This window comes from Papaver somniferum, chromosome 11 (assembly GCF_003573695.1).
Source record: "Papaver somniferum cultivar HN1 chromosome 11, ASM357369v1, whole genome shotgun sequence".
NCBI lineage: Eukaryota > Viridiplantae > Streptophyta > Magnoliopsida > Ranunculales > Papaveraceae > Papaver > Papaver somniferum.
In genome coordinates this window covers 125,853,828-125,862,454 of record NC_039368.1, presented here as the reverse complement: position 1 = coordinate 125,862,454, position 8,627 = coordinate 125,853,828, and the positions used below count along the sequence as shown (strand labels likewise).

At 36.1% G+C, this 8,627-nt stretch overlaps 1 protein-coding gene across 1 annotated transcript; it reads left to right on the top strand.

Annotated features, from left to right (window-relative positions):
* Positions 1–1,608: 1,608 nt before the first annotated feature.
* LOC113323421 lies at positions 1,609–2,466 on the top strand. Its single transcript, XM_026571725.1, has 2 exons — positions 1,609–1,876; positions 1,962–2,466. The coding sequence occupies exons 1-2, from the start codon at positions 1,702–1,704 to the stop codon at positions 2,432–2,434; spliced, it is 648 nt and encodes a 215-aa protein (XP_026427510.1). The 5' UTR covers positions 1,609–1,701; the 3' UTR covers positions 2,435–2,466.
* The last annotated feature ends 6,161 nt before the right edge of the window (positions 2,467–8,627 follow it).

Genomic DNA, 8,627 nt, shown 5'->3' with positions numbered 1-8,627 from the left:
ACTATAAGATTTGACGAAAACATATTTCTTGAGATACTAAATTGAAGGGGCAACTCTAAAAATACCCAGAAATATGTTTTCTTCAAGTACGTATCTTCTTTTACATTCTAAAACTGTATTAGAAGATGCACCGCTTGGTGTCTTTCAATCAAATGTCGGTAAGAATTTACCTGAAAGGTAACGTTTGGTGGCCGGTGTTTCGTTGGAGTCTTCCAAAAAAAATCCGGGTCAGAAACTGAAATATGTGACGTTTGCTGTGAACTTACTGGGCTAGTTAAGTTGGCGACATAGTTGTGGTGAAATGGAAAGGTTTGCTGACGTGGGTCAACAATATATCAGAACAACTATGGTATCGACATGTGACATTTTTGGGGTCTCTTATTATAAGAAAAAGATGTGGGAAGAGCAATCGACCGAAGAGGTAACCAAGCAAAGGGAGGAGTGAAACCGGTACATGTCGGTCATAAAAAGGGAGATAAGCACGCATGGAGAAGTTGGGAGTGAAAAATCTGGGGACGTGGCGATTGCATTAACTGCTAGGGTATTCTCTTTTCTATCTTATTTCACTCGAGCGAAAAGAGAAAAGGAAAAATGTAGGTACAGAAAATATCTTCGCCACGTGTAGGACTACGAAGAAACGAAATCAACGATTAAATCTCGTTCAGAAGATATTATTACCAAGTTTCTAGACAAAGCATTTATTAAGATACCCAAGAGGTCAAATCAACCGTCAGAAGACACAACAAAACTTTTCTGAAAATTAGAAGTTACGAAGTGGCAGTCATGAAGCGAAGAAAGTAACAAAGTGTCAGTAGCGAGGTAAATAAAAGTCCAAATGAAAAACGCGAGTCGTCAATTTTAACGAGTAAAGAATATCGAAGCGAAGAGAAGCGATCTCGAACGAAGATAGAATGTTGAGCAAGAAATATGGACAGCTGTACTCACAAGTCTCCGGGGTTATCGCCGAAGTAAAATAGAATTTAACATCGAATCTAGGAGTAGCGAAGTAAAAATAGGATCACGTGAATTGTGTGAATATTAGTGAAGTAAAAAATGAGCTGTATTCCACTTCACTGATTGTGTATAAAAGGGAGCCTTAACGCATTGTAAGATAAGAGGGGTCGAGTAATTTTGTATTGAGAGATACACTGTGTGAGGTTTCTCTTAGTTTAAGTTAGGGGTTTTGATTGTAGTTTCACAAAAAGATTTATCATCTCTTCTCAATAATAACACATTCATTTCATTACTATATGTCTTGATTCATATATTTCGTATCATTTGGGTGTGGTGTAGGATTTAATGCGGTTACATTTTGGATAGGCAACAATAGAATACAGTTAAACCAACATGGAGCATAATCCTATACACTGACAAGAAAGAAGATATTTTGGAGCTTCAATGACGAGTGCATTCAGTGTACGAGCCCAGTTGGATGGGAGCTTATATATACATCCAATTTTGGTGCTGTCGACATTAGAGTAAACCAGTACTAGCCACGTCTACAAAGAATAATCGAGATTCCTCGTGGCATATTTAGCATGTTACGACATCAAAGTATCAAAATTCGTTTGTTTCCAATGAACATTATAAATACGATATTGTGATTGCCAATTACATAGATAGGCTCGAAGAAAGAAATCTAAACAAACAAACAAACAAATCAATCCTCCTCCGTCTGAACTCAAAAACCTCACACCATTCATGGTGGGAACTCTCAAGAAATTCTCAAGCTGTCAAGTCAGTAGTAGTAACAGTGTTAAGTTCGTTTGTAGCTATGGAGGAAAGATTCTCCCTCGTTATCCTGACGGGGAATTTCGTTATAGTGGTGGAGAAACTCGTCTTCTATCTGTCGCCCGTTCTTCCATTTCTTTTTCAGGTGCATTTTCATTTCATTTTTCATTTGTACCATCCACGTACCTTTGGATGTGAACTGACATGGGTCTTAATTTATTTATTTGCAGAATTAATGGTGAAGCTGTGTGAACTATGTGGATACTCGTCAGTGAGTTTGAGGTGTCAGTTACCGGGTGAAGATCTTGATGCGTTGGTATCGATTAAGACCGATGAAGATCTTATTAATTTAATGGAAGAATACGATTTAGCAGAGAAGAAATCAAGTAGGCCGTTTAAGATTAAAGCATTTCTATTTCCATTAAAATCAATTAGAAAGATCATTTCTCCACCAGTTTCAGTTTCTTCTGTAGCTGCCGGGAAATACTCACCGCCTTCATCAACAACATCATCTCCAGTTAGCAATCAGTCTGTTGTTAATTCTCATTATCAGCATCTTCGTCAGAATCAGATCTCTAAATCGTCACCAATGAGATCTTCAAATTTTCATCCACAAGCAGTACCACATGGTCCTTATTATTACCCTTCTTGTATTCCACCACATCAAGGAAGTCCTAGACAAGTCTACCTTGTTCGTTCATAATGGAAATACTAATATATTTTCTAAGTTTTCTATAATTTGAAAGATTAATAATGAGTAGAAATAGAAAAATTATGATTTCTTTTTATGATAAACCAATAGAAAAATAAAGAGAGAAGAATTATGATTCATAGAATAATTCTTGAAAATATCTGAAGTAGATATTTCTCCACTATTCAAGGACTGAACTCCAAATGAGAATGCATTTGGTTTTGTCTCAAATTTTTGTTTGTCTTTTTCTGCTTTAAGATTGAATGACTGCTGATATTTTTATTGACGATTTGATACCAATTCTCACTAGTCTCTATCTTATATGAGATGTGATTTGATATTTCACCATTAGTTTGGGGAGGTCATTTGATTTGATTAAAGAGGTGTCACTTCTTAAGTCATATGATCAGTGTCGACCCTGGCTTTGACACGCTCTTTTTCGGACCTTTGACTTGCTTACACTTTTTTTTTTTGAGTATTTGTTTGAACTTGTTTCCTTGGTTTGCAGGTAATGGCCACATGTTGTTGCCAAAATTTGTAAGTCGCAGTGTCGCACTATCCTTTGTATGAGCTGAACCCAAATTCTAGTACTTTGCTCAAAACTGCAAGCGTGAGAAGAAGAGATAAGAGAGCCAAGGGGAGATTTTAATTTGCTGAAAATTGGAGTTGATCTTAGAAAGGCGATTGACAAACAATTAAGCTGAGCATTATGTAAAACTGATATTGGAGTAGTGTGTACTTATGTAACTGTAACCTGCAAAAACTCCTACAGATTCTTCGCTCCATGACTCCGTTTGCAAAAATAAAAACAGATAAAACCACCGATTTGGATTCCACGACGTCACCTCTATTAGTCAACCAAAGACGTCCGCCATGTTCATTAGCTTTAGCAAGCTAGATCATGAATATTCTTCTACTATAAGAGAAAGCATAGTCTTATAGGTTGACTTAGCTAGGAACATATATATCAAGAAAGCATCGCATCAAAATGAATCAGCTTTTAGCTTGTCCGAGAAATTTGAAGTTACGGAAATTCATGGCAGTTACAAATTTGGCGCATTTCTGATACCTATTTTATGAGCCACAAAATTAAACTATTGGTGGCCAGCAGTTTGGTAACCCATGCCATTGTTCCGACAATATTTGACATGCTCACATGTTGCAGTGGAAAAGAACAATTTTATATGCCAATCTGATGGAATACGGGCACATCCATCGAATAGATGCAAGAGGTTTGTCAAATTGAAGAAAAGGGGGAAATGAGCCTGAGAAAATAGAAAAATCCTAGTACGTAGTAGATTAGATGCGGCACAAAAGTTGTTTAAGTGGTCACTCAAGACCAACAAGTAGGCAAGAAGTTGCATTATTCTCTCCAGTCTAGGGTAAATATACCACCTAATAATGCATATGGCCTAAAGATGTGGAAGAGAATATATATAGTAGTGTTTTCAAGAAAACCCTAAAGATGGTCTCTCCACCAGTTTCAGTGTCTTCTTCTTCTTCTGTAGTTGCTGGAAAATACTCACCACCATCATCAGCAACGTCATCTCCAGTTAGCAATCAATCTGTTGTTAATCCTCATTATCAACATCTTCTTCATAATAACCAGATCTCATCATTATCAGTGCCGATGGGATTTCCAAATTTTCATCCACAAGTAGTACCACATGGTTACAATTATTGCCCTCGCTGTATTCCTCCACATCAAGGAAGTCCTAGACAAGTCTACCTTGTTCATAATGGGAATCACTGGCAATACTAATAAATTTTCTAATCTTTCTGGGATTTGTAAGATTGATAATGATTAAAAATGAGTACAATAGAAAAAGAAAGGAGAGAAAAATTAAATTATTTGTTTGTTGTAATGATTTTTCTCCACTATATATAATTTTAAGTGCTTAATTAGTTATTTTTTTATTTTTGCTTGTAATTTCCTCATTTTGGGATTAGATGGACTCCCCAGGGCGGTAAAGAAAGAAAATGAAAATAGTAAGATGGAACAGGATAAAAATCTCCCCAAGAAGAAACTATTAGCAACTTAGATATCGTCATACAACACTAAATGAAAGAAAAACAAACTCTCTTCGATCAAAAAAAAAATCTCTTTGCAGTTCATTCCCATTAAGAGATCTATTATTCATGGCAGAATCAATACATTATGAGTTCTTTTTTTTGGTTTAATATATGTTTCATACTTAATAATAAAAGTTCAAGGCCTGCTCTCTAAATGAACATGCCGGTTTTCTTTCAATTTTTCTTTTTTGTTTGTGTTTTTCTTCTTTAAGATTGAATTACTACTTCTGACATTTTCTTTTAAGATTTGATACCAATTTCTGACTAGTCTCTATCTTCTTTGTTGTTGTGATGTTCGTTAACCCAACTCACTATTAATTTGAGGAGGTGATTTGATTTGATTAAACAGGTGTCACTGGTTAAGTCATATGATACTGTCCTCTGGCTTTGACACGCTCTTCTTCGGTCCTTGGAGTTGCTTACACGTATTTCTTTGTCAAGCTAGATCATGAATATATTTAGGACCGGTCACCGATACCTAAGAACATATGTATCAAGAATGCATCGCATCAAAATGAATCAACTTTTAGTTTGTCTGACAAATTTGAAGTTATGGAAATTTGTGGCAGTTATGAATTTGGTGCTGATACCTATTTTATGAGCCACACAATTAAACTATTGGTGCCAGCAGTTTGCTGGTTATCCATGTCATATTGTTCCGACAATATTTGACATTCACATGTTGCAGCAGAAAGGAAAATATGCCAAATCCGATGGGGAGATTGTTGAGGACAAGTATATAATATAGCATTATACAAATACAGGTATATCCATCGAATAGATGCAAAGCTAATCAAAGGTTTGTCAAATCGAAGGAAAGAGGAAAATGAGCCTGAGAAAATAGAAAAATCCTAGTAGTAGATTAGATGCGGCACAAAAGTTGTTTAAGTGGTCACTCAAGACCAACAAGTAGGCAAGAAATTGCATTATTCTCTCTAGTCTCGCCCAAGTAAGGTATATCCACATAAAGGTTGATGGATATGCCACACAAAAAGGGCTACCTGGTAATGTATGTTGCTGAGATGGGAGATTCCAAAATCTTGACGCATGTTTTAGGATCTGACTCTGGCCGGTGGCCAACCTTCAACAGATGATGTTGAACAATTAGTGCATCACTGATGTTGAACTATTATGCTAAAGTATGTTGACTCGCAATCTTCCACACCCATCAGAAAAATTGTTTAAAAAAAAAATGAAATAAGAGTTGAAAATTGAGCCTTAATCTACAGTGTTGAACAATGCTAACTAAGGTATTGATTTTTAACTGCTAGTTCCATTCTATGACCTCTTCTTAAGTGTTTACTCGTTCTTTTTTTTTTTTCTTCTTCTTGATCGGTTAGGTTTACTCGTTCTTCTTCTTCTCCCATTGTTTTGGATAGCTGCTAGTTCATTGTTATCTTATCATATCCCAACATCTGTTCCCGCTAACTTACTGCCATCTGGTCCCCATCCATTGTGTTCATGTACAAACAACACACATTCAAATGGAGGTGAAACTTTCACATCCTCGAGCACCTTAGTTAAAGTGGAACTGAACTAGCAATATAATTTCGTGCCACAGTAGGCCTTTCATAATAAATAGAATCCAAGGTCAGCTCTCTATATATTCTGTTGTTTGGATCATATAAAACTAATCCCCGATCGACCTCCCATAAAATCTCATTATTCTTGAAACTCCATATTAACTCCAAATACTTGCTATTAGTTATACACTCTTGTGTAATGGAAAAACTTTAGTCCAAGATTCTCTTACTCCATATTCTTGCATCGTCCACACATCAACGCGGATATTATAAACATGAAAAATTAAACATAGGAATCCTCCCATTACTACCACATCTATATATATGAAACATATCGTACTTCATAGGTTCTTCTAGATAAGGCATAGGTGCTTCAGGCACTGCTACCTCCTCAAATCTCTCATTCACAATATCAAAACTGACTCGTTTAATGGAGTCTTTATCGAAGGCACGTGCAAGCCAATGAAGAGATCCGTTGAAGAGTGTACCATAATTTGTACCGCTATAAATACGGTAAAGTATGCTTTGGAGGCTTTTCCAAGAATTTGATCTTAGTGTGTAGGATTCAACATTGGAACACTTTAAATCAGACTTGCGAACAATCCTTACCAATTGGTAGTCCTCATCAGTCTTGTAATCATGACCAAATTCATGCCCACATATGCAACCGTTGTCTGCTTGTCGTGCCATTGGTATGTTCTTGTATTTTGCGGTTGCCGGATTCCAAATATAAAATTCTTCAACCCAACTACGTATAATAAATTTACACACAAACATGTCTATCTTTTAGAGACGGAGGGAGTATATAAGAGGGCGTTACGTAACTTCTTGAATAAGCCTAGTTGGCCATGGGCCGGGTTCGTTGCCTCCAAGCCCGTCACAGTGTATTCGTAAAAGACAACACAACAGACTCTGGCTAGACACCGTACGAACGGCTTACATGAATAGAACTAACTTTTTGTTTGCATCCATCCATCATTAACCAAAACCTCTTTCGATCACTAAGCTAAGATGGTTTTTTTTTTTCCTTTTTTTTTGCTAAGTCCAAATGGTTTATTGCAACAAAAAAAACGTAATTACAAGAATTATAAAGAGCTCAAGGCCCCCATCTCCATAAACCAAAGGGGTGAAAAAAGAAAAAACACATAAAGGCCTATAAAAAAATATTTAAAATACAACTCGTAAAACTAGATAACATCACTGAAGAAAAACAAAAAATAGAAAAACTAGAGCGTCTATTTCCTATTTTTCTTCTTAGGAGTCTTCATTCTTCCCGATTGCTCTTGAAGTTCTTTGAAATACTCTTTTCTATAAGCTGAATCCTTCAAAAAAAAAAATAGCCTTAATATTTTTATTCTTAATTGTAGCATAAAGCTCCCTCTCGTTTTCATTCAAACTAGCCAGTCTTGTATTGTGCTTAGGTGAACTCCGTTGGGCTTTGTTTTCCAACTTTTTTCGCTCTAAAGACAATTCCAAATCCCGGCTGGTTTCTGAATCTTGTTAATCCTTACGCCTTGCCAAAATTTGATTAGCTTCCCCAGCCTTATTGTCTTCATCCATGTCTGAACCCTCACTAGAAACGTTAGAATCAGAAGAGAATTCTTCCTTTTCCTGATCAAAATTTGTTTCCCTTTCCTCATTATTAATATCCGTAGCCAACCCTAACTCCCTCTCAAGGGAACCATACTTGTTATGAACTATAATCTCTAATTTATCAACGCATCCACCTAAAGAGTCTTCATCTCATTAGAATTTTTATTTTTAACTTGCATCCAATCATCCACAACACCCTTAGAAACTGATGTACGAGCTAAATTATCAGCAAGAGCCTTCTTATTTTTTAACATGTCAGCCATAACCAATCCATATTTTTCTTCAGCTCTAGCAAGTTCTATCTCCAAATGCTTATCTATATCATTTATTTTCGCATTACAAATACCAGCATTCACCTTGTTTTCAATCTCGTTGTCCATAGTAGTACTTTTTAACGTTAATACCAACAGATTCTTCACATTCATCTTCAATGATATCTGGAATTACAGGAATAATAGGAGCTTGCTTAACTTTTTCTATCCGTTTCTCGTTGGTTAAAGAACCACCAGCACTTGAAGACGTACCACAATTGTTTTTAGCTTGTTCGGCACGCGCTGCAATAGTAGCAGCAACAACAACTTCTTGTTTTTTCTTAATTAAATTTTCCTTAGCCACACGATATTCCTTCTCGGAATCAGCCAACTCCAACTCTAACTTTTTATAATCAGCTTCCATACTGTAGGATTCACGTCAATAATTACATGAGAAGTATTTTTAACTTGTCATTCTTTTTTGCTCTTTGTATTGACACCTGCATATTCATTCAAAATACGTTTCCCATCTGTAACACGAATCCCAATATCTTAGGAGCTGCAAGACAGTTATCAAACTTATGACCCATAAATTTTCAATGAGGACAAACTTAATATTCTCATCATCTTGTATTTCCACATATTGCCAGAATTCTCTTCCATTGGTTTTAAGGCGTATCCTTTTGGGGATTTCCTTAGTAAAATCAATGTTAATAAGCACAGCAGCATAATTACCAACATCATGATCTAAATTTTCCGGTCAAT

Bases quoted from the DNA above. Each gene is read 5' to 3' on its own strand.
- LOC113323421 (XM_026571725.1), top strand. From the start codon at position 1,702: ATGGTGGGAACTCTCAAGAAATTCTCAAGCTGTCAAGTCAGTAGTAGT. The intron at 1,877-1,961 runs GTGCATTTTCAT...ATTTATTTGCAG, and splicing joins TTCTTCCATTTCTTTTTCAG to AATTAATGGTGAAGCTGTGT.